At 61.3% G+C, this 23,260-nt stretch overlaps 2 protein-coding genes across 5 annotated transcripts in view; one reads left to right on the forward strand and one right to left on the reverse strand.

The window, feature by feature from the left end:
• Nucleotides 1-6,240, forward strand: part of LOC137161296 (DENN domain-containing protein 1B-like) — an 18,615-nt gene extending 12,375 nt beyond the window's left edge. Inside the window, exons 15-22 of the mRNA XM_067560434.1 lie at nucleotides 75-165; nucleotides 595-635; nucleotides 1,973-2,044; nucleotides 2,875-2,931; nucleotides 3,836-3,970; nucleotides 4,404-4,459; nucleotides 4,690-4,906; nucleotides 5,437-6,240. Coding sequence (XP_067416535.1) covers nucleotides 75-165; nucleotides 595-635; nucleotides 1,973-2,044; nucleotides 2,875-2,931; nucleotides 3,836-3,970; nucleotides 4,404-4,459; nucleotides 4,690-4,906; nucleotides 5,437-6,240 — 1,473 coding nt within the window. The remainder of the gene's footprint in view (nucleotides 1-74; nucleotides 166-594; nucleotides 636-1,972; nucleotides 2,045-2,874; nucleotides 2,932-3,835; nucleotides 3,971-4,403; nucleotides 4,460-4,689; nucleotides 4,907-5,436) is intronic.
• On the reverse strand, nucleotides 6,125-17,734 carry CRB3 (crumbs cell polarity complex component 3). 4 transcript variants are annotated; one of them, XR_010922062.1, is made up of 6 exons: nucleotides 17,683-17,734; nucleotides 14,245-14,374; nucleotides 12,795-13,053; nucleotides 9,781-9,827; nucleotides 8,702-9,387; nucleotides 6,125-7,220 (listed from the first exon to the last, which is right to left on the reverse strand). XR_010922062.1 is itself a non-coding variant. In XM_067560433.1 (6 exons), the coding sequence occupies exons 3-6, from the start codon at nucleotides 12,883-12,885 to the stop codon at nucleotides 7,185-7,187; spliced, it is 315 nt and encodes a 104-aa protein (XP_067416534.1). In that variant the 5' UTR covers nucleotides 12,886-13,053; nucleotides 14,245-14,374; nucleotides 17,668-17,734; the 3' UTR covers nucleotides 6,125-7,184. The 4 variants fall into 4 exon arrangements, 1 of the variants encoding a protein (XP_067416534.1); XR_010922060.1 differs by having other exon boundaries at nucleotides 17,668-17,734; XR_010922061.1 differs by lacking the exon at nucleotides 17,683-17,734 and adding an exon at nucleotides 17,529-17,630.
• Between the last annotated feature and the right edge of the window lie 5,526 nt (nucleotides 17,735-23,260).

The following is a 23,260-nucleotide window of genomic DNA, read 5'->3' on the forward strand; positions in this document are numbered from 1 at the left end:
CCCCCCTCCATCTGCCCCCCCCCCCTGCATTCTCCCCTTGTACCCCTGTCTTCCCTGCTCCCCCCACCTTTCAGTTCATTGACGAGCGCCTGGAGAAGCTGAACGCCGGCGTGGGCTTTTCGGACGTGTTTGAGCAGGAAATCACCAACAGCGGGATGGCGGCGGGTGAGGAGGGGGCAGCTACTGACCTCCCCTCCCGGGGGCAAGGGGGGTGCGGCGTAGCCCCCCAGTCTGAGCCCCATCTGCGTATAGAGCCACCCACCCGCAGCCCCAGGGAGCCGTGGCAATGGGCTTGCTTGGCCTTGCAGATCCTTGCCCACCCCCTATGACTCTGCCCCTCCCTTCCGTCCGTCTGTGCCCCTTCCGTCCATCCAACCCTGCCATCTATGCCCCCGCAGCTGTGACCCCTTTAAGGGTGGATCCACCACAATGCCCCAGGGGTTGGCAGTGATGACAGGGCCGCCCTGGCGATAGCCACCCACCTCCTCCCCACGGCGGGTGTCAGGCGCACGGGAGAGGGGGAGGACCCCACCTAGGGCCTGGAGTCACGAAGGGCCTGAGAATTGACGCCTGCCCCCTCTTCTCCCCGTGCAGGTAACCTGAGGTCGTACCAGCTGTGGGTGGAAAGCGTCAAGGTACGGAGCTGTCTGCTTCATCTCTGTGTAGGGTAGGGAGCCCCAATAGCAGCTTGTGGGATCCCCCGGGGGCGGGTTGTGAAGGGGTGCGAGTGCAGGACTGGGAGTCAGGGCTCCTGGGTTCTAGCCCCAGCTCTGGGAGGGAAGTGGGGTGCAGTGGTTGGAGCAGAGGGGCTGGGATTCAGGACTCCTGGGTTCTATTCCCAGCTATGGGAGGGGAGTGGGAGCCCGGACGCCTGGATTCTAGTCAGCTCTCTCACTAATTGCTATGTAACCTGTGGGACGGGGGGAGTCACTGCCCCTTTCTGTGCCTCAGTTTACCCCCTCTGTAAAATGATGATGACGCTGACCTGCCTGCATTAGGTATTACTGGCAGCTTCTAGTTCACCGATGACCGGCAAAGGGCCAAATTATTCCTAGGTGATGTGCTAAGTGCCCTGCCCGTAAATGGAGCAAACTGGGCCCAAATCCAGATCCCTGGGAAATCGAGGCAAATTTTGCCATTGGCGACGTGAGGACTTGCATTTGTGGTTCAACTGGTACAATTTACACCATGAGAGGACACATCCTTGAGTGGTGTAAATCAGCTTAGTCCCATTGACAACAGAGGGGCTAAGATCTGACCCCGTGACCCCGGGATTCATGGAAGTCACTGGAGTGACCAGAGTGGATTGAGAAGCCCTAGGTTTTTCATTTCTCCTTAGGGCGCTTAGATGCATCAACAACATTATGTTCTACTGTTGCCGGTCTCTTGAGAGGTAGCAGATGCCCAAGACTTGGCATGCCAGCTTCCAAATGGAGGAGAAATCAGTGATACGGCGTCTGGGTCTATTAGCCACTTGTTGATTTGCAAACTCGCCGGGTGCTCTCCCAGTTCCCGCTCCCCAGACCATTGCACGGCCCCCAAATTAACTGCCGTGCGCCGTGTGTGTCTTCCCGCAACTGACCACTCGCTCGCGCGCTGAGAAAAAACAAACAAACTCGGAGATCCCATGTCACAGAGCCGGCCTCTAGCTGATTCTAATGAGCGGGCCCATGGCAGAGAGCAGCCCCTCGCTGCTTGCAACAGCTCCCCCCCAGAGAAAACCCCATTGCAAAACGAGCAACAATGCCGCCGGTCTTGCACGGGGCTAAGAGCAAACTGACGTGTGACTGCATGACCTGGTGACTCCTGCCGTAACTGGCGTCAGCCACAGGTTCCTTCTAGTGGCAGGAGGGTTAGGTTACTTGTGTAAGGGGGAAGGAGGATGAATAAGGCTGCCTGGACTGCAGGAGGCACCAGCCAGCCACCTCTAGGGGTCGCGCCAAGGGACCGTCTCTGTGCTTTGTCTTGCCAGAAAGGTGGAGGGGCCCTGATCAGCAGTATGAAAAGCAAGGCTAACCCAGCTGTCAGGAACATGTACAAATACGTAAGGTCACCCGCTGGCGACACGGTCTTCCCCGGTCACTGGGCTCTGATAGCAGGGCGGGGTGCAGTCGTGTCTTGGGTCAGGGGTTCCCGGGGGCTGGGGTATCGCGGGGGGTGGGTGCAGGCGTGTCTCGGTTCAGGGTTCCCAGGGGCTGGGGTATTGTGGGGGGTGGGTGCAGGCGTGTCTCGGTTTGGGGGTTCCCGGGGCTGGGGTATCGCGGGGGGTGGGTGCAGGCGTGTGTCTCCCAGGGCTGGGGTATTTGGGGCAGGGGTCTCAATTCGGGGGGTTCCCAGAGCTGGGGTATTGCGGGGGGGTGCAGGCGTGTCTCGGTTTGGGGGTTCCTGGGGGCTGGGGCGTGGGGGGTGGGTGCAGGCGTGTCTCGGTTTGGGGGTTCCTGGGGGCTGGGGTATCGCGGGGGCTGGGTGCAGGCGTGTCTCGGTTCGGGGGGTTCCCGGGAGCTGGGGTATCGCGGGGGTGGGTGCAGGCGTGTCTCAGTTTGGGGGTTCGGGGGGTTGCCCAGTTCGGGGGGGGCTGGGGTATTGTGGGGGGTGGGTGCAGGCGTGTCTCAGTTTGGGGGTTCCTGGGAGCTGGGGTATTGCGGGGGGTGGGTGCAGGCGTGTCTCAGTTCGGGGGGTTCCCAGGGCTGGGGTATCGTGGGGGGTGGGTGCAGGCGTGTCTCAGTTTGGGGGTTCCCGGGGGCTGGGGTATCGCGGGGGGTGGGTGCAGGGATGTCTCAGTTCGGGGCGTCTCTGACGGGCCAGTTAATTAAGACAAGAGAGAGCCGGAAATGGCCTCCTGCCGGATCCTCCCTTCTCCCTCTTCTCCGCTAGGCCAAGAGCCAGGCCAGGGACAGGCTGAAGGAGATGCGAAGTCGCTTGAGGTACAGGGTAAGATTCCTACTGCAGCAGTGGCCTTTGTGCTGGGGGATCCTGCCCAGACTCTCCCCCCACCTGCTCCCCCGAACCAGGGATTCCCCCTTGCCCAAGAAACACCCCTTTCCAGCCCCCCTCCGATCAGCTGCTTCCTGGGGGACTGGGCTAGGGAGGCAGGGCGTAAGGGGGGGGGGTCAATGGTGAAGGGGGTTGGGCCAGGGGTAGTAGATGAGAAGGGTCAGGGCTAGGAGGCTGGAAGGGGGCTCAGGGTTAGGGTCGGGGGCCGTAGATCCTAACGGAGCCAGGGCAACTTTTTAGGGTCTTCTGCCAGGGCAGGGTCTAGCTGGAGTCCCCGTGACACTGTGCTTGGAGATCACCCTGCAGGGCCCGCAGAAGAAGACCTCTTGGTCCAAGGGGGCTAGAGCCAGCGCCCCTCCCCCCTGGAATCTCTGCTCCTGGCAGCGGGTCTCCCTTGGGCTCTGGAGATGATCTGGGGGGCGCCTCGCGTGGCCCGTCTACTCCCTGCGCTCGTCCCACAGGCATGGGGTGAAGGCCCCCCACAAGATGCCTGGAGCGCCAGCCCGGTCCCAGTGTACTTCCTCCTCACCCGCTGGGTTAGCCGGCCAATGAGATGTCACGAAGCCCCTCTTGTTTGCACGGGCACCGATGGGATACGGGCACTCCAAAGCCACAGGTTCGAATCCCGCCCCTGCTCCCAGCTCGGCCGTGGCCAAGAGCGCCTCGTTGGCCCACCCAGCTGCCAAGGGGCTGGGCCTCCATGTCAGCCCCACACAGGCCCCCCCCATTGTCGGCAGCCCCGAAGCAAAGCCAAGGATGATGGAGCCACTGAGCTCCTCCAGGCCGCCATGCCTGGGCGTCCGCTCACTGACCTTCCGCCCGGCGCATCTTCCCCCCCCAGGACTTGGGCCACGCGTCCTGCCTGCAGCGAGGCGGCTCCCTGAGGTGCGACCAGCTCTCGGGCCACGTCCTGCCCCGAAGCAGCCAGTCCGAGTGTCTGCAGAGCCGGCTGCCCATCACGCAGCACTTCGGGAAGGTGAGTGACTGAGCCACGCGGGCGGGAACATCTGGACAGGGTGCAGGGGACACCAGATCATCCTCCCCCAGCTGTGGTATGTCTGGAAGGGAAGACTGGAGGGGTGGGGGTAATTCCCATGCAGATGTGGAACATCTGGGGAGAATAATGGGGCAGGCGGGCAAGCCTCGCGCAGCGGTGAAACATCTGGAACCAGTAGCGGGTAGGTTGGGAAGTCAATTGCCCCCCTCCCCCCCGGGCAGCCCTTACTCACGTGAGTAACATCTGGAGGGTGCAAAGTGAGCTCTGCCTGTCAGCCTCCCCACCCCACCTCCATCGCTCACGGCCCGCAGGGGAGAGGCTGGCGCAGATCGGAGAGCCGGGGGCTTGGAAAGACCTGTGGGGGGGTGGCTGGGGCCAGAGATCGGCTGGTTTGACCCTTCTCTCCTTGCAGTCCCGGCCTCTGCGACCCAACAAACGCTGCAGTGGGACGGAGCAGGAGGCTCAGAGGTAACCGTGCGGTCCCCCGGCCCCGTGTGCGTCTCCGTCGGCTCACGCACGTTGCGCGGGTGTTTGTGTGCAGGCGTGCGCCTGTGCCGTTCCCGGGCCGGGTTTCGTGGCCGTTTCCACGCACGCTGGCAGAGGCCGTCAGCCCGGGTGGCGCACGTGGGGGTCGACCTGCGTGCCGGGCCTGTCGCGGGAATGAGCAGCCTTTGCTTCCTCCCCCCCGGCTCGCTCAGGGCTGCCCCGGCAGAAGGCCAGGAGGCGTCCCTGGGCCTCGACGCCATCCCAGACGCGGGGGAGCTGGACCAGGGGTTCCTGGGCACGGGCGATATCGACCTGCTGGGCGAGATCTTCGAGTCGCTGAGCCTGACGGCGCCCAGCGGGGAGGGGCTGCTCTACGGCACCCGCAGCCTGGACTTCTGCAATCTGGAGGAGGGCAGCTACTTCACCAGGGTGAGCTCTGCTCCCCCCCCTCCTGCAGGCACCTCCGTGTGCCCCCCCCCGTGCCCCTCCTTGTGTGGCCCTGGCCACCTCCCCCCCCCCCCCGATGGTCTGGACTCTTAGAGGATTTGCGTTATCCTATCCCTAACCCTCCCCCCACATTTCCCAGCTGCTCCCTCCTTCCCAGCCCCCCCATTTCACTGTAAACCCCTCAGCTCCGCCCCTTTCTTAGCCCTTCCCTCACTTTTACCCAGACTCCACCCCCTCTCTCCCCCTAAATCCCCACCCCTCTCCCCACACCTGTTGCCTAGCCCCTCCCAGTCCTACCCCACCCCTCGGCCCCTCCCTCACCCTTGATTCCACCCCTCCCCTCCCTCACCTTAACCACCTGACTCCGCCCCCAACTTTCCCTCTCCTGGCTCCGCCCCTAACTCCACCCCTCCACCTAGCCCCTCCCTCCCCACCTCTAGCCCAGGTCTCTCTCCCAGCCCCTCGGCTCCCACCCGCCCCCAGCACCGACCCCGGCTCCTTGTCCCTTCCAGCTAAAGCCCCTGAATCCCAGCGAGGAGAACCTGAGCGGGCGCCAGGCCCGGGACCACGAGTGCTGGCTGCTGGCGGAGGAGGACGACTCATCCCTGGAGTTCGCGCCCCCCTCTTCGGAGGAGGCCTCCCTGGCCGATGAGGAGTCTGGGAATTCCCAGCATGCTTTGCTGCCCCCCGCCAAGGCCACGCGCCCGGGGAGCGGGATGTGGGACCGTGGGATCAATGAGGACGAGCAGGGCCCTCCTCAGCCGGCCGAGAGGGCAGCGGCACCCAGGGTGCCCTGGCACAAGGCCTTCCAGCTTGGGGAGGAGGAGCTGGGGGGCTGGACAGCTGGGGGACAGGGAGGGGCTGGGGCAGAGCTGTCACCAACCCCTGGCTCGCTGGGGTCCCCTGCAGAAGCAGGGACTGGTGGAGGACCCCTGGAGGCAGCCACCACAGAGACAGAGTCTGGGCAGGAGATGTGCAGCGCAGAGCCCTGCCCGCCACAGGATAGCCCCGCCCCTGCAGTAGAGCCCCACCCCCCACAGGATAGCCCCACCCCTGTAGTAGAGCCCCACCCCCCACAGGATAGCCCCACCCCTTGGGCAGAGCCCCACCCCCCACAGAATAGCCCCACCTCCCCTCGGGTCCAGTCTGCTGTGGCTCTGTTCCAGGCCAAAGCCTTCAGGCAAACTGACTTCAGGGGAGAGGTCTCGGGGCTGGGGGCTGTCCCACACAGCCCGGCCCAGCCCCAGCTGGAACCAGCCCCCCAGCCGCCGGCCCTGCCCCGGGTAGCAGAGCTGAAGAAGCGGTTCGAGGCGTAGGAGCCTGGCGCTGTGGAGAGCTACACCGGAGGGGGGGAGGTCCCCGGGGGGGCTGTGGGCAGAGCTGCATCGGGGGGCCCCTGCTGACATTGCTGCACCCATGGGGGGAGAGCTGCACCCGGGGCCCTGTGCTGGGCTGCCCCTGCTCAGCCCCCCACCGCTGGGGAGGGGATGGGGGGGCTCCAATAAATGCTTATGGGGGAAAGCTCACAAGGGGCTGATTGCTCTGCAGAGCCAGCCTCGGGCACTGGGGGGAGGGGCTGCCGCTGCTCCTTCCCCATTCCCAGCCGAGGGGCTCCTTCCTGGAGGGCAGCTCCAGTTTCAGCATCCCCCCCCCCCCGGGCCAGCCCGCCCCAGCCCATGATGATTCGCTCCGCCCAGGGGAGAGGGAGTTTTCCCCATTTTTTTTTTTTAAGTGAATCCCAAAATACTTTATTTTACAAAACAAATAAAAAGTTGCATTTGCACCGAGGCGGGAAAACCCAGCACTGCGTCCACCCAGCCTGAAACTCTGCCAGCCCGGTCCCCCAGAGAGACAGGGAGCCCGCCGGCCTGCTCCTCGCTGGCTCAGTAGGAGGGGCTTCCTACAGCTGGGGAAACTGAGGCACGAGAGGTGACGTCACCCAGCGAGCCTGAGGCAGCGCCTTCCTGGCACGCCCATTTCTAGCCACATGGTGAGGGAGGGGTTTCTAATTAAATTGCTGCCTGTCTGTGTGTGCGCAGAGAAGGGGGTAAGATTAGCAATTTAGGAGCCTAAACCCCATGGGGTCTAAGGCCCAGATCCCCAAAGAGACAGAGGCACCAACTCCTCCATGCCTCCCAGCCCTGCTTGAGGTATCGCAGCTGAAGATGGGGGCGGGGGGACACATGGGGCAGGGAGATCTCAAGTCTGGCACTTTCAAAGGGCGCATGGGCCATGCTCTGCTGAGGGTTGCTCCTGGCCGTCACAGCTCGGTTAATTTCGGGTCGGCCCGAGACGACTGAAAGGAGAGAAAAGGTGACTGAGGGGGGGAGGACGCACAGCACCAGGCGCTGGCCGAAGGAGCCGGGGAAGCTTTCAGCCAGCCACTGAGCAAAGCTCGCACACCACAGGGGCTCCGGGGGCAGACCTGAGGACAGAAGCTCCACGGTGGGAGTTAAAGGGATTGGGGGGCAGTGAGGAGGGGGCTGGATTTGGAGGATGCACAGGCTCGATCTAGCAATTGTGACACGGGGGTAGATCCAAGACTCGGGCTGCAGCGAGGGAGCATCGACCACGGGCCGTAAAGATGAGCCAAGCAGCAGGCGGGGGAGCTGGGTTCCTAGCAATCCCAGCTGCTGGCTGGCTCACTGGGCAAACAGCTCCAGCCATATGCCCTCTCTGGCAGCCTGTGGAACTCACTGCCACTACATCAAAGTTCGTAAGAGGCAACGGAGGCTGAGATGTTCATAGCCACCACCCACGCCAAGCATAGAGGCAGAGCCAGCACCCGGGAGGGGCTGATTTAAAATTCAGGGAGTGGGTGTGTTGGGCACAACTCAAATGGCCAAGGCACAGGTGGGAGAAAAGCCCTTTGAGTTGAAGATCCCTAAGCCTACAGGCCAAGCCCGAGGCTGCACTAGAGGCTCAGGAACTGCTGCCAGTATGAATGGGGCAAGGAAATCCCCCTCCAAGCTGCTTCTGCTGCGAGCGGGAGTGGGAGAATCAGGCACTGGGACGGTCATTCCTACTCCACTCCTGCTGATGAGGGAAGTGGGGGATGCCCCAGGCTGCCCCACGCAGGCACAGAACCGTAGCCCAGGTGCTGGCAGCAGCAGTGGGGTGGGGTAGCGCTGGTGGAGGCTGCGGCCTGGGAGAAAGACAGGCCCTGCCATTTGCTCAGGTGGGGAGGGGAGAAGACGCCCGGAAGTTTTGGTTGAAGGGAGGGACTGAAACACGGCCCCGCCCCCACACGGAGAGTCGGGATCGTTAAGGCAAGTCAGGTGTGATCTGGTTACATTCCCCTTTGCCAACCGCAAAGACAAGGCAGCCCCAGTGCTTCTTAAATGAGTGCATTGCACCTGGCAAGCCCCCCCCGCCCAGTGTGAGTCCAGCCCAGCCAAAAGAGGCGCTCCCTCAGCTAACAGCAGAAGGGTATTATCCTTCCCCAGCCCCTGGAGAGAGGCGACACCTTCCACATGCACCCAGGCAAGGCCGCGGGTTTTTTAGATGTGAGTGGGGAAACTGAGGCACACTGGTTAAGGGACTTAAAGGCAAGGATCTCTGGCCCCACCTCCCATCTGCACGGCCGGCTGCAGTAGAGCCGAGGTGAATTAACTAACCAGGGGATTTTTTTTTTAAAAAAAGAACCTTAATACATTGCCAGAGCTTTTTCCCTGAAGTGATTTTTTTTTTTTTTTAAAAAGCCAAACCCCCCCCCTCCCCCCGGGCTAGAGCAGGAGTTTCTGGCTTCCCCCTCGTTCCCCCCCGTGCCACACTCGCCTTCACCAGCGGAGGTGCCAATTCGGAGTCACTCCTGGTGTGGAACACGAGCCGGGGCTGCCTAGATGACCTGCGCAGCTTTCAGCACAACCCCCATTCCTGCCGGCCGCAAGACAGACAGCCGCAGACAGAGGAGGATAAAGTAGTCCAAGGTGTGCGTGCATGCCGCCCATATCCCAACGCAGCAGCAAAGCCTCCCTCCGCGTCTGCCAGCCTGGGGGTGGGGCCCCCCATGTTGCACAGCAGCAGCACGGCCAAGCTGCCCCCCCCCCCCCCCCACAGCAGCTGGAGGGCACAGGTGGAAATCCGACGCATCCAGCAACGAACGAAGACGGCGCCTTCCAGCCGGCCGGGAGCAAGAAGCGCCCCCCCCCCCCTTTGTCCCCAGGCGCGTGCAGCTGGCTGTGGAACTGCGGCATCCAGCCGGGATGGAGTCTGCCAGTCCGGAGAGGGGAAGGGGGTGGTGACACCCCCCGCCCGGGTCAGATCAGCCGCTCCTCGGGGGGCAGTTGGAGGTTGGCGTTCGTCACCACCCGCACACCCACCTGCTCCTCGCTGCTGGGCCGGTAGGTGCCCTCCGTCTGCCGTCTCTCCCGCACCTTGAACACCCCAAAGACGACGAGTCCAATCAGCAAGAGACCCCCGAGCAGGGAGGGGACAATGATGGCCGCCAGCCGCTCTGACTCCTGCCACGGGGAGAACCACGGTCAGGCCCTGCCCAGCTCCCCGCGGGCCTGGAGGGCAGAGAGGTGCCGGGGAGAGGGGGGCCCTGTCTTAGCAACGGGAGCAGGAAACCGATGCAGAGGAGAAGGCTCTTGCACAATGGAGCCGGACGTTCAACCAAGGGCAGGAACTGGGGGTTACCCCAGGAGCCAACCAGGAGTGTGGGAGGAGGTAAAGATGGGGGGTGCCCCAGAGGAGGTGGGGAGCTAGACTTCCTGGCCCCAAATCCCCCCCTGCCCCCGTACAATATCCCTAAGCTTTCTGCCCACTTCCACTCAAATCTCTCCCCCCAATGCATGCTGGGACCAGCTTCCCCCCCCCTCACTCATCCGGCCCCCCCCCCCATGCCTACTTACCGTGAGCCCCGAGGGGGTCGTGGGTCTGGTGGTGCTCGCACTCGTGCCTTGATTTAAAAGAGGGACAAAGAACGCAGCTGAGCAGGTGGGAGGGGTACGGCGAGGGGGGGCGATGGGAGACTCTGATGTTAGGAGGCCTCTGCTGGAATTCCCAAGCCCACCCCAGCGCCCGGGGATCAGAGAGCTTGGAAGCGTGCTGGGTTCAGCCCCAGCACTGACATCAGCACCAACATGCAGCCACCTCTGGGGGGTGTGTGGCAGCTGGTTAGCCACTGCAGAGCAAGGCAACAGTTTGGGACAGAAAGTGAAGGGGATTCCCAGTTTCCAGCGCATCAAGGTGGGGGGAGGGTTATTTAAGGAGGCAGCAGCCTGGGGTCATCCGAGTGAGCCCTCACGTCCGGCCTAAATTAGCACTGCCCCCACCCATGGACGCGTGCCAGATGGAGGGACCTTTAATGACCTCAGTGGGACGCGTCCCCTGCTGCGCCCAGCCCCTGCAGCGCAGCACAGCACCCCCGGCAGCATGGCGGGGCACTGGCATCAGCACCGATGGCGTCCCCCGGCACCACCCCCGGGAGGCTTCCGATTCTGCCGTCTGGTGCCCTTCCACCAAAGCCAGGGTTTGCCGGAGGGTCCCCACCACCCCGACAGCAACTGGGCCTAACGCCGCCGAGCTCGCCCGGCCCCCCGGGAGCTCAGCCCAAGGTAGGGCAGGACAGCAAGAGAAAAAACCACCAACCTCCTGCCTGCTCAATGCAACCCTCCCCCCCCCCTTCCTATCGCCGGCAGGCACCGGGCGAGCTGTGACAGGGGCAGCAGTGCACACAGGCCAGCCAGCGCCTGTGCTCCCCCCACCCAGCCCCCCTGCTCTAACCACTAGACACCACTCCCCTGCCCGAGCTGGGACAGAACCCAGACGCACCGATTCCCAACCCTAACCACTGGACCTGCTCCTAGGAGACCCACCCACTTTAATGCACAGCTCCTAGCCCTGCAGCGCTGGGACAGAAGAAGGTGACGTATCAGGGGTTTCCCAGGGGCTGCCCTAGCTACAGCCCCCAGGTCACCCGGGCTGATCCTGAGCCTGGAACTGGATAGCAGCCTGGCAGGGAGACACGCGTGTTATCCCCACCCTCCCCCAACGTAGGACGGGAACTACAGCTCCCAGGGTGCCCCTCTCCGTTCCACCCCGCCCAGTCCCCAGCCTGGCTTTCAGCCCACGCTCCCAGCTCTCTAGGCCTCTTGTGCAACCTAGAGAGCAGGTGGGGCCTGAGCCGCGCTGGGAGAGGCGCTGGAGCCCTTCCCAGGAGCAGGGCGAGTCTTGGTTGGGGCCCTGGGGTCGAGAGGGAGGAGGGGCCCCGGTATGCACCCGACTGGCTCCCGCACAAGGCGGTGGAGCTGGTCCCAAGTCACCCCTCCCTTCGCCAGTCAGTGGCAGAGAACCCAGGAGTCCTGGCTCCCAGCCCGCTGCTCTAACCACTCCCCTCCCCCGGCTGAGAATCCAGCAGCACCTGCTCCCAGCTCCCCCTTCCCCAGCCCCTAGATCCTGCCAGACTTGGTGACAGACGAACCCTTACCCAGCAGTCCCGTCTCCCACACCCACCCCAGCTCTAACCACTAGACCCCACTATCCTGCCAGAGCCCTGATGCCCCTCCCTTACTGTATACAAACAACTTGCAAGGCAGGCAACTCCCCCCGCCCTTGCCTGTAAATTACAAGCTTCACAAGGGGGGGGAGGTGTTTTTGAAACTGATGCATGGAGGGGGTGGGTCTTAACACCCTTTTGCCGGTGACTCCACCTGTGACAGGCTCAGAGGGCGGGTGTGGCACGGAAGTGATCAGCACAGCCAGTCCCGGGACATTCCCCACACTGAGTCAACCCACCTGTTCCAGCCGGGCAATGGGCAAAGCCTCTCCCGCCTCCCCGCAGGGCGTGGATCTGCCAGCGCCTGGCTCCGAAACCCAGCGCCCGGGACAGACGAAACCGCCTGGCCCCCACCTCGCCCCGCTCCCCCGGGGCTGGCGTGGCACTGGGACGGGACAGAATCTAACCCGTCATAGAGACGAGGCCCTCCACAAACAGGCAGGCGGTTTGCCGTAGACCTAGGAAAGAGGCTCAGGTTGCTGGGGGCGGGAGGGGAGCAGAAGCCGGAGGGTGATCTGGGGACTGAAAGCCATAGGATCTGCCCTGGGAAACGGCCTGTGGGTGCGGTGGGGGCGGGGCGGGGGGTTGTATTCTGGCAACATTAAAATCTAGTCACCTACTTCAGGCATCAACTCCATTAAATGAATTACAGGACCCCCACTGTGCTAGGCGCTGTACGTTCCTTCTCCCATGGACTAGCACCAGTGGAAGATTTTAGGGGAGCAAGCGGGGATCAGACCTGCCAATCCAGGCCTTGCATGCCAAACGGTGACACCCTCCCACCCCGCCCCTCTAGAATTACATGCAGGGATCATTCTTCTTACCACAGAAATGTGGCCACCTCTGGGGTGGGGCACAGGGGCGGATTACCTGTGCCCATCACCACCGTGTTGGGAAACGCATGAGAGGGTCAATGCTCTGTGTTTCGGGCTGACCCAGGCAACGCTGGGTTAACCCCTGTGCCACAACTGCCTCCCAGGTGGCCAGAACCTAGAACTGTGGAGTCCCCCGCCCTATTCTGCAGCACAGACGAACAACAGCCCAGCAGCAGCACTAGCTCAAGCTAAGCTGCAGTCTCCTGCCAGGGTGACTTGACCACTATCCACTTTATTGCACTGGGTATGGGCACTGCTGCATGGAATCAGAACGGAGCAGACGTGTGTCATAGGGCCTATACAGCCTTCAACAAAAGGGGATTCTCCTTCCGGTCCTAGGAAGGATAAGATTTCTGTCCTTAGTTAAGAAGAGAACTCCAGGCTGTAACCGCTAGACCCCACTCCCCACCCAGAGATGGGGATAGGACCCAGGAGTCCTGCCTCCCAGCCTCCCCCTGACATGGAAGCAGACACACAATGACCTACCACCTACCTTGGCCCAGGAGCGGCTGTAATAGGGCCTGCAGGGCCACGGCCAGGAACAAGGCCAGGTGACTGCAGCCCGCCATGGCTCCCCCGGGCATCTGTGTGTGGAGGGAGGGGTGGGGGGTCACTCCCCCCTCCCTGGAGGGATCACAGTCCTGTTGGTGCTATGGCAACGCTCTCCCCAGCAACGCAGCCTCCCGGTGTCCTCTGCCCGTTGGGTGGAAACCCCTTCGAGGGGGGCCCAGGGGTTTCAGCACAGCTCCCAGCTGGGAAAGGGATAGAGAGAGAGTCATAGTCAGAATTTGGGGTCCTCCCAGCAAGGGAGTCACAAAATATCCCCTCCCCCGCTCCCCATGCCCCCAGCATCTATGGCTGGCGGAGGTTGGTTGCCTGGTTTTTGCACGGCGCGGGGGCTCGAACGATGGCTGGGGTCCTCCCCGAACGGGGCTCGGTTGCCCAGGGTTTCTCTCACCTAGTGCCCGGTGCCCACTGCCCCTTCGGCGTGGGGGGCATTATCCCGAAGAAATCATTGAAGGGTTAAATTAGAAACTCGGCGCATCAGTAGCTGGGCGTGTGCAGAAACAACAACCCCGCGCTCTTATCTAGCCAATCCCAAAGCACTTTACAAGGGAGGTCGGGAGCACTACGCCTATGTTACAGACGGGGAAACTGAGGCACCCAGAGCGGCAGGGACGTGGCTTGCCCGAGATCACCCAGCAGGCAGAGCTGGGACTAGAACCCAGGTATCCTGAGTCCAGGGCTCTGGCTGCTAGGCCACGCTGCCTCCCTTTGCAAGCCTCGGGCTCTGCTGAAGCTGAGGGTTTTCCAGGGATTTCATCCCTGCTAGGTGAGTGCGACCCCACCCCTCGTGGGGCTGCCTCCAGGAGAGGATCTGGCACCAGCACGGCTGGAAGCAGACGCTACCATGGTAGCCCGGCAGACAGAGCCCTGGGCTCCGTCCCCAGTTCTGACCCCTGGGTGACCTTGGGCAAATCGCTCTCTGCCTCAGTTTCCCCATCTGTACAGTAAGAGAAGAAACGAGACAGACCTGTCTCCCAGCAGGGGTGGGGAGCGTCTGTTTAGACAAGTGGCTCCAGGGCAGGGAGTCTCACTCTGCCTTTGTGCAGCCTCTCGCCCGCCAGGGATCCATCCCACCTCATTCTCGGTCAGCCCCCTGGGTTGCGGACACAGGCCGAGCCGTCCACCCCCCAACGAGCCCACGGCCAGCTGGCTAAGCTGCTGTTTAGGACGTGCCCCCGCCAGGGAGATGCCTCCATCTGCAGCACCAACTGGGCGCTCTGCAGGCCGGGCGGATGCCACCAGGTAGGTATTGATCAGGCAGTAAATAAAGTGGGGCCGGGGGAGAAGGGACCATGAGGTCTTTTAACGCTTGTGAAGACCCTGGATGATAGAGCGACGGGGACCATGCACCGTAGCTAGAGAACTGCACGCCCCACCTGTTATTGGCCGTGCTGGGGAGTTCGGCGGATCTACTCAGTGGCCCTTCTACGTTGTCTGCACCACGATCGTTTTGGAACGCCCCGGCCGGTGGCTTCCGAACTTCCAGGGATGTTTCTGGGACGGCACCTGTTGATTTGGGGGGACGATCAGAAAAACAGGGGGGGGGGGAACCAGGGGGCACGTAGAGCCCCCCCTTCCCCTCCCTGCCGGCCGATATCTGGTGGGTAGGTCCCTGAGCTTCATTCAGGGTTGAATCGGCTCCAAATCAAAGAACCGGCTGAAGGCGTGAAAAGAAAGTCAAGGAGGTAACAGTGAGGAAGGAGGAACGGGAGGCAGAAAGCCCCTAGCATGGGGTGGATATGGGGGTGGGAGGAACGGGGAGGGGGCCTGAAATGAGGCACTCACTCCCTGGTGGGGCGAGAAGCGGGGGACACAGTGAATCTGGGAGGGAGATAGAAGGCCCCCCTGGCGTGCAGGAGTTTCCCAGCAGTGGGATCCGTTCAATTCCAGTGACCCAGCCCTTTGGAGATGCAAATGGAGGCGGATTTCTTGCCCCATCACCCAGGGCTCCATCTCCATCAGGACAAAGCTCGAGGGGGTGGAGGTGTGGGGGGAGGAAACCTGTCCCGGCCCCTGCCCGGGGAGCATCTCCTCTTAAACCCAGACCCTCCCGTTCCCCAGCCCTGCTCTTGGCAGCTCTTCCTCCTAGTCACTTTTCAGCGGCTGCATCTGCAGTGCAAGCGGCCGGGGTCCGACGCACTGCACAGACGTTGCTGAATCAAAACCTCACAATGCGCCCCCCCTCCCCCCGGGAGGAGGGCGAGTGTTACAGATGGGGAAACTGAGGCACCAAGTGGGGAAGGGACTTGCCTAAGCGAGAGGGAGGCCGAGTGCCCAGGGCACAGCCAGGAACAGAAACCAAGAATCCACCCAGCGAGTCACTGGCAGAGCTGAGAATGGAACCCAGGAGTCCTGGCTCCCTGTCCCCTGCTCTAACCTGCAGCAAACAGTCCTCCAGAGCCGGGAATAGAACCCAGGAGTCCTGGCTCCCGGCCAGCTCTGCTGGAACCACTAGACTCTGCTCTCCTCCCAGAACTGGGCCGAGAACCCAGGCGTCCTGGCTCTCAGCTCCAACCAAGAGAAAACACTATCCCCAGGTCTGGGGAGGGAACCCCGGAGCCCTGGCTCACGTTCCAGCCCTCCCTGCTTTCCCCACTGCTCCATACTCCTTGTGGCTCCCCCCTACCCAGCCCACACCCCCTCTCCCCCGCCCATCATCCGGTCACTAATAGCAGGCATGGACAGAGAGCCACCCAGGTGTGAACACACGGCCCAGCAAACAACCAAACCCACATTTCTTTCAGGGGCTGTTAGAAATGCCGCTCGCAGGTATTTCAAATAAGCCACCGGCCTCCACATGCACCCCTACCAGCTGGGTCAGCTCAGCGCTTTGCGAGAACTACAGAGAACCCAGCAGGCAGCAGGATCTAGCGGCTACGGCACCGGGCTGGGACTCAGGAGAGCGGCGGTCCCCTCCCAGCTCGGTCACTGACCTTGGGCAACTCACGGCCCCATCCGTGCCTCAGTTTCCCCTCCCACCTATTTAGACGGCAAGCTCTTGGGGGTTGGGGGGCTGCCTCTTGCTATGGACTGTGCAGCACCCGGCACAGAAGGGTCCCGTGCGGTCACACAGATTAAGCTATTTACCCGGGGAGCCGGGGTTAGAAGCTACACATACTTCCTTATGGCCTAGTGGCTAAAACACAGGCCTGTGAGTCAGCCCTGGGATCCGCTCCCAGTTCTGCCCGACTCCCAGAGCGTCCTTGAGTCAGTCACTTGCCCGCTCTGTGCCTCAGTTTCCCCCACTGCCCTGGAAAAATCCTTGGCCTTCCTTCAACTCGTGTCTATTTCGATTCCCTGCCTCACAGCGCCTACATGACAAGAGATGGTGTCTCCCCAATGCCCAGTGCACCGGGGCTCTGCTCGCCCCTTTGGGGGGTGCTAGAGGAACCCGGATAATCTGGTTAAACCCACTGGGCACAGAGAGATTCACGGGGATGAGCCCGATCAACAAGGCCTTAAGCAAGCGTGCAACTGGCAGGGAAGCTCTTCAGAGCCAGGCCCACCTTTCGGCTGTGTGGGTCCCGCACAGGTGCAGAGGGGGATGAAGGGTCAGCTGGAAGCCTAGGTGGGGGGGGGAGGGGGAAATGGGGGGCACACAGAGTCGTTTGTCTAGGGGGAGAATGAGGAACCATGGGATGGGGAAGAGGGGGCGGGGGCACACAGCTGCTGGCGTGGGAGACCCTGGCACTGAGGCAGGGAACCTTGCCCTGGGGGAGGAGGGTCTGATGGGCACACAGAGCCCCTGGCATGAGGATGGGGGGAACAGCAGGAAGAGCTGAAATACAAGGGGCTCGGAGGGGGCACACAATGAGCTCAGCCCGGGATGTGCACCCCTTAGTCCTTCAGGCCTCGGCCAGACCCTCCCTCACCTAAGCACCGGCCTGGCTCACAGATCACGGAACTTATTTCGGCCCCTGGGCAGCAGGAGATGCCAGCCGCCAGCCCCTCCCCCAAACGGGCAAATCTCCAGCCCCTGGGTCCCTCACCCCCAGCCAGGGGGCCAGTTTGAGAACCCCAGTCCTGCCCAAATCCTGCCAGGCAGATCCGAGCCCACCGAGCCACTCAGGGCTACTGATTGGCCTCCCCCCCTAGCCCATGCCAGCTGCCCCAGTACAAGGCCCTGCCGGGTCCATCTCAGGGCAGGCAGGTGGTTTTACAGAAATAGGGGTGCCCTGCCCCCCATATCAACTGCCTTCCCTCTGTGGGTCCCAGCCTGGCTGGTCAATTTTTAACCCAGCTGATTAAGCAGGACACAGTGAAAGTCAGCCAGGGATCGTTAACCCTGCATGTGCCAAACTATCCCCCCCTCCCCCCAGACCAGCCCCCTCCAGCCACGGCTACTCCCAGAAAGGACTTGGGGGGGGATCCCCCAAAGGAGGGTGAATCCAGAGAGATCAGGAAACCAGGTCTCCAACTAAACTGCTCTGGATCCCGGCTCCCAGGGCTTTGGCAGTGCCATTGCTGGCCCTAGACGTGGGGGGGTCACCCCCTGCATTACCCCTAGGAGGCGGTGTCTGCCCCCCTGGATCTGTGGCACTAGAGAAACCAGACCCAGGCACAGGTGTCCCCCCCACCTGCCAGCCTCCACCAGCAGCAGCTCCCAGACCAAGCTCTCCCGAGAGCCCCAACCCCTTCCTGTGCCCCCGCCTGCACTCACCGGCCCTGTCCCTCTGTCCGCTCCCTCCCAGGACTCCGGTCTGTCCAGCTCCGCCTTCCCTCTCGCTCATGTGACCCAGGAAAGCAGGGGCCTCCTCCCACCTGAGACAGGCAAGTCCCGCCCTGCCCCCCCTGCTCACCTGGGCGGGGCTCACCTGAGGCGGAACCAGCCCCGGCCTGGATGATCCCTGTAAACTCAGCCTTCCTGGGGGAGCGGGGATCTCCAGGGCTGAGTTTATAGGGACACACCTGGGCTTGTCCATCAGCCCTGGGGCTCCTCCCCCAAAGGCTCTGCCCGAGGTACCAGGAGATCAGCCAAGCCCACCTGGGCAGCCGCCCGCACACCTGCCCCACCTGGGGGGGTGGGCCCTAGCCTTCCAAGACGCACCTGGAGCCATCAGGTTTTTCCCCACCACGGCCCAACTCCTCCAAGGTATTTGGGATCCTTCCTTCCACTGAAATCAGGGGCTCTTAGGGGGTTAAACGCTTTTGGGGAGCTGGGCCCGAGAGCTTCCAAAACGGCCGGTGAGATCCCCTGGGCATGGCTGTGCACAGACCCCGCCCGAGATCAGGGGCCCCTTGGGCCAGATGCTGCACAGACATACGGTGAGAGACAAATCCCTTACCCCAAAGAGCTCGGACGCTAAATATGAAAAAAGGCAGGAGGGGAAACTGAGGCACGGAGCGGGGGACGTGAGCTGCCCAAAGTTAGGGGCGGAGCTGGGAGCAGAATTCGGCTCTCCTGACGTCTATCCTGCTGCCTCAGTCTGCCAGATCACAGGCGTGGCTTTGCTCCCGTCCGTAGGGGCCTTTGGCTTCAATGAAGGTCTCTGGCCTGAATAAAGCTGATCCCGCGTGCAGCACAAGTGCACAGGGATGCCACCGTCAGACAGAAAGACTGATCCTGCGGTGAAGAGCCTGGCCTGCAGGACAGCTGACTAGCACCTCTCTGTGGGACGGTCCCTTTATCTGTGCGCATCTCCCTTTCCCTTTTGTAACACGGCCTAGAGTGCAAAGCCAGGAACTGTCGGCTTTTCCGCGTCAGCCCTTCTAAGGCCATGACAGGCCTCTGTAATCCAGACGTCCTGGTGTCACAGGCCGCCTCTCTCCACCTGTGTCCTCTGCGAAACGCCAGTGATAACGGCCGCGTCCTTCCGCGGCTCCTTGGAGCTCAAAGTGCTTTGCAGGCCTTAATGGATGGAGCCTCATAACCCCCCCTCTGAGGTAGGAGAGCACTGATATCCCCCTTTAATAGAGGAGGGAAACTGAGGCGCAAAGAGAGGAAGTGACTTGCCTAAGGTAAATCAGCAGCAGAGGTGAGAATAGAACCCAGGCATCCTGAGAGCCAGTCCCCTCCCCCCACCCACTCCCCTGAGCCTGGGATAGAACCCACAAATTCTACTCGTTCACTAGCCCTGCTGCGCTAACCACTAGACCCCACTCCCAGATCTGGGAGCAGGAGCCCTGACTTTCCCTACATCTTGCACTCCCTACATATAGCCTCCCTATAGACACCTGCTGCCCCCCAGTGTCTGACTCGAGCTCCCGCAGGCTAGGAGCCAGCGCTGGCATTCCTAGGGACCCGCGCCCCCTGCCGGGGGAGATCCCGTGAACCCCTGCAGCCAGTCAAGAGGGGAGCAAAGTGCCAGGCAGTGGGCAAACAACCCCTGGAAACCAACCTGGCACTCAAAGGCAGGCGCTTCCCCTCCCCCCCCACATTCCTGGGTGAGAAAGCTGCTGCTGCAGGGGCCAGACTGGAATTTCAATAAGCTGGCGGGATAAGCCTCTTGGACCCAGCTGAGAACGGGGCTGGGCCTGGCTCGGATCTGCGCACTGGGGCTGCTTGGAGTGCAGAGGGCCAGATCCTGCTCTCTGGTCCATGGGTACAAATCCCGGATCAACAGCCCCTGGCAGTCCCCGGGTTGGGGAACCTGACCCATGGAGCTAGAGGGCTATAATCAGCCTGCTGCCGTGACACCTATCTATTTCCACGCGCAGAGAAGTCGTTAAGTCTGGTATTTCCCACTCTTGGTGACAGAGGAACGATGGGGCAGGGGTTATATTGCACTAGCTCAATATGCAGGAGACCAAGAGTCACTTCCCTGCTTGGGCATAGACGCTCCCAGGCCTCAGTTTCCCCATTTGTGTGCATGTGTAATAGCGTTTCTCTGAGTCGATCAGACACTGGGGGGGTCAGAGGCGCACATTAGAGAGAGAGCAGCTGGTGCAACGTGTGTTAAAGACGACGGCTTCCCTTGCAGGACGGTGGGTGAGAGGCAGCATAACCGAATGGGTGAGCAACTGGGGTCTTGAGGCCTGGATTTTGTTCTCAGCCCTGGGAGGGGAGTGCCATCTAGTTAAAACAGGGGAGATTCAAAGCCCGGACGCCTGGGTTCTAACCCCACATGTGTTAGGGTTGGAGGGGGCAGGGCTAGGAGTCAGGACTCCTGGGTTCTATTACTGCTCTAGGAGTGGAGTGGGACCGGAGGGGTTAGAGCAGTGGGGGAGTGGGGACGGGGATGCACCTGATTTCCTCTGTAAAGAACCTTGAGATCTACTGACGAGGAGAGCTAAGGATTATTTGTGGCTAACACATGGTAAAGCTAGTGCAGACAAGGCACCATTAGCCCCATTCTACTGATGGGGAAACTGAGGCACAGAGCAGCCTTGTCCAAAGGCACCCCGCAGGGCCTGGCACAGAACCCAAACCTCAGGAGGTCCAGTCCAGGACTCCATCCACTAGGCCACACTGCCTCTCCAAGCGCACACCTGTCTTCCTCACTAACACAAGGCCTATGTGAATGTGCTGCTCCCTGCACAATGGGGCATGATCTCAGCTGGGTTCTGGAGACACCGTTTTAATGCACATAATTAACAACAGCATTCAGGGAAATACATTCAGTACTCGCCCACTATTATCTTTTATGCCACAAGGAACTGCCCCCATTATCTGTATTACCGTAGGAGCCCCAGTCGGGGCCCCAGACCCCAGTGTGCTGGGTGCTGTACATTATTTATGAGGTGTATTGTGGTAGCATCTGGGAGCCCCAGTCATGGTCAAGAAAACAAATGAGTCAGCGGCCAGCATGCCAGGGGCCTGACCTTTGTCTGGATTTCTGGAGGCATCCCAGGTAGGGGAGTTTTAAGGAGGCATTTGAAGTCAGACAAGGTGGTGGGTTGGCAGATGTTTACAGGCAGCGGTCCCCAAACGTGAGAGGAAGCAGGGGAGAAGGCATGAAGGCCCAGATTCTCCAAAATATTTAACTCCCGTGGGTATTCGGTGCCTAAATCCCTTTCAGGATCTGGGCCAAAGGGGCAGGTTGAAAGCTGTTGAAACGGCCGGAGGCTGGCATCACGAGCCGATCGGAGGCGGGAGCCAGCCAAAGGAGATGGCCGGAAAATAATCTGTGTAATAAGATGTGGGAAAATCAGCACGCTGTGGCACTAAGCCTTTATGCCTGGAAAAACCAAGAGGCCCAGATAATCTGTGCCCCCTGGAGCATCGCTCTCGGCTAAGAGCTGCAGAGGAAGTGGAGCTAATAGAGAACATGGGCTACAGTGTAAAACCATTTGCAAAGTAAGGTAATAGTGAGAGTAAGAGAACACCCAGCCAGCACTTCCCTCCCTCCCCCAGCTGAGGCACAAAGCTGGAGCCACCAGAGGGCATTGTGTAAGAAAGGAGGCTGGTGGGGTTAAAAGGCAGGATGCCTGGGTTCTATTTCCAGCTCCAGGTGAGGTCTAGGAGCCAGGAGGTGGGAGTCAGGATGCCTGGGTTTCTAGTCCCAGCTCAGGGGAGTGGGGCCCAGTGATTAGAGTTGGGGACTGGGAGTCGGGAATCAGGACTCCTGGGTTCCATTCCCAGCCCAGGGACTGGAATAGGGTCTAGTGGTTAGAGCAGGGCAGGGTTAGGAAGCTCCTCCTAGCTTCAAATCTGCCAGCACCTCCCTGCATGACCCCCTGGGCACGTCTGCACCTCAGTTTCCCCACCTGTAGAAGGAGGACAGCCAAGCTGCTCCAGCAAGGTTTGCCATGTGCTCGGGATCCTGGTGCTAGGGGGCTGTAAGGCCCCCCGATTTCTGGGGGAGCGCTAAATGAGTGTCTGCCGCTTTAAGACCCAGTCGGCGTCACGCTGGTCCTGGCTGTTATCCACGGCCGGCGGCCGAAGGGTTAACAGCGGCTGGCTTATTACGGCTGCGAACAGCTGGGCGGGGGAGGCAGGAGTCGACTCCACCAATCAGGAGCTGAGAGGAAGCAGCGCGAGGAGATGATATTTGGATTCACGTCTCCCTTCTGCGTCCAAAGTGTGGCGGGCGGGCGCACATGAATCAGTCTAGGGGGATAGGCCTGATTTTTCCTTTCCCCTCCGTGGGTCCTGGCAAAGCGCCCCACAGAGGGAACAAAAGAGCCCATTCAGAGCATTGCCGGGGGACTTGCGACAGCAGGGATTAGACCCGTTTACGAAATCATGGCACCAGCAGCGGGTATGAAACATTAAAGCCCCCGTGACAGGCTAATGCCCTGCAAAGGGATTAGTTTGGGCGTCAGCAACTGGGGTGCAGAGACGTGGGCAGCTTTTGCTGCCACTGAGAGCAGGATGCAGGCCGGCTCCCTCATAGGTGCAGAGCAGGTATGGGAGCCCACTGGATCCTATCTGCCTCTTGCTTCTGTGGGAGTTTGGGCCTGGGCAAATTAGGCCTTGGTGTGTTCTCCCTGGGCCGAGGATGGGGCGGGCTGAGTCTGTGCAAGGGCAGGTGGGGAGCATGCAGAGATGGAGCCTTTAGCCTTCCATTTGAGCACAGCTGCTGCGCCTTACCCCAGAGGTGGCAGCATTACAGTGGGTGAGGGATCTCTGTGGTGCAGCTGTTAATCAGCAGCTGTGCCCCACCCCAGAGGTGGCTGCATTTCAGTGCTGAGCGAGCAATCTCTGTGCAATGTCACTCTTTGAATCTTAAGCAACTGCCGTGTCCCACCCCAGAAGTGGCTGCATTTCTGGGTGAACGTGATGCTCTCTGTGACTCATTTTGCTTATGCGAAGTGCTTTGGGATGGGACGTGTGCAAGGAAAGTGGTGTGAAGCTGCATTTCCAGAGAGACAGAAATCAGGTCTGTGGTCCTGGCCTACCTGCGAGCTTGTGAGAGCCCGACTGAGATTTCAGAACAACCAACACAGACAGTCCTGCCTGTTCGGGGGTTTGCACTGAGTCTAGCGCCCGCTGGCCACCGAACATGGGGGGTTTAGTCTGTGCTGGGTGCGTCCCCTGCAGTGCAGATCTGACCCATAAAGCTTTGTTGTGTACCCCAGGGGGGAGTCGCAGCAGGTGGTTTACAGAGATCCCAGTATCGGGAGATTCTTGCTCCGTTTTCCCAGCCTGAGATGCTGCAACAAAAATAACAGGGAGCATGATCCAGGCTTAAGGCAGGCTGCCCTCTACATGCAGTGGGCCACGTCCCTAGCTGGTGTAAATGGGCATCACTCCATTGGAGTCAATGGGGCCCGATTCCCCCCTGGTGTAAATGGGCCTCACTCCATTGGAATCAATGGGACCAGGTCCCTGGCTGCAGCTGTCTTGTACTCAGCGAAGCTGGGCTGACTTGCAGCTCCTGGGCCCCGGCCGTGGGGCGTGAAGGGAGTGAGCTGAGCAGGGACAACCCCTGAGCCTTTTATTAATCATGCCGGGCAGTCACCGGCCAAGCCCCACACACCCTCCTGAGGGGCCTCTATGTTCCTGCCCAG

Source organism: Emydura macquarii, unplaced genomic scaffold, assembly GCF_026122565.2.
Source record: "Emydura macquarii macquarii isolate MOO-44397 ecotype Brisbane River unplaced genomic scaffold, CSIRO-AGI_Emac_v2 contig_2292, whole genome shotgun sequence".
Taxonomy (NCBI): Eukaryota; Metazoa; Chordata; order Testudines; family Chelidae; genus Emydura; species Emydura macquarii.

What these genes read in the sequence shown, in the direction of transcription:
- CRB3 (XM_067560433.1), bottom strand. Translation starts at nt 12,885, where the DNA reads ATGCCCGGGGGAGCCATGGCGGGCTGCAGTCACCTGGCCTTGTTCCTG. An exon ending in ACAGCCGCTCCTGGGCCAAG is followed by an intron (nt 9,828 to 12,794) that starts GTAGGTGGTAGG and finishes TTTTAAATCAAG; the next exon opens with GCACGAGTGCGAGCACCACC. An exon ending in GGCCCAGCAGCGAGGAGCAG is followed by an intron (nt 7,221 to 9,246) that starts GTGGGTGTGCGG and finishes CTCTCCTTTCAG; the next exon opens with TCGTCTCGGGCCGACCCGAA.